The sequence below is a fragment of the Fulmarus glacialis genome, unplaced genomic scaffold (assembly GCF_000690835.1).
Source record: "Fulmarus glacialis isolate BGI_N327 unplaced genomic scaffold, ASM69083v1 scaffold28732, whole genome shotgun sequence".
In the NCBI taxonomy this organism is placed as follows: Eukaryota; Metazoa; Chordata; class Aves; order Procellariiformes; family Procellariidae; genus Fulmarus; species Fulmarus glacialis.
In genome coordinates, this window is record NW_009196375.1 from 4,126 (window position 1) to 4,408 (window position 283).

Here is a 283-nt window from a genome sequence, read left to right on the forward strand (position 1 = left end):
CGGCGGGTGCCTGCTCTTGCTTGTGCCAGTGGTCGCTGATGCAGTGCTTGCAGAAGTTGTGCCCGCAGGGCAAGGTCACGGGCACCCTGAACAGCTCCAGGCAGATGGAGCACACCAGCTTCTCCTCCAGCTTCTGCGAGACGGGTGATGCCATCCTGCCTGCGCCGGTGATCGGGGCAATGGGGGAAAGAAGCCGGGGAAATAGAAACTCAGCTGTGCAGAGGAGGAGGAGATGGTGACGCTGAGCCCAGAGGCGGGGCGGGGGGTCCGGAGCACGGCGCGC

General features: G+C 65.0%; 1 protein-coding gene across 1 annotated transcript in view; it reads right to left on the reverse strand.

Moving 5' to 3' along the window:
* Positions 1-154, reverse strand: part of TRIM65 (tripartite motif containing 65) — a gene marked incomplete at its 3' end in the record, with an annotated part of 4,271 nt that extends 4,117 nt beyond the window's left edge. The window contains 1 exon segment of the mRNA XM_009572190.1: positions 11-154. Within this exon segment, the coding sequence (XP_009570485.1) occupies positions 11-154 (144 nt within the window).
* Between the last annotated feature and the right edge of the window lie 129 nt (positions 155-283).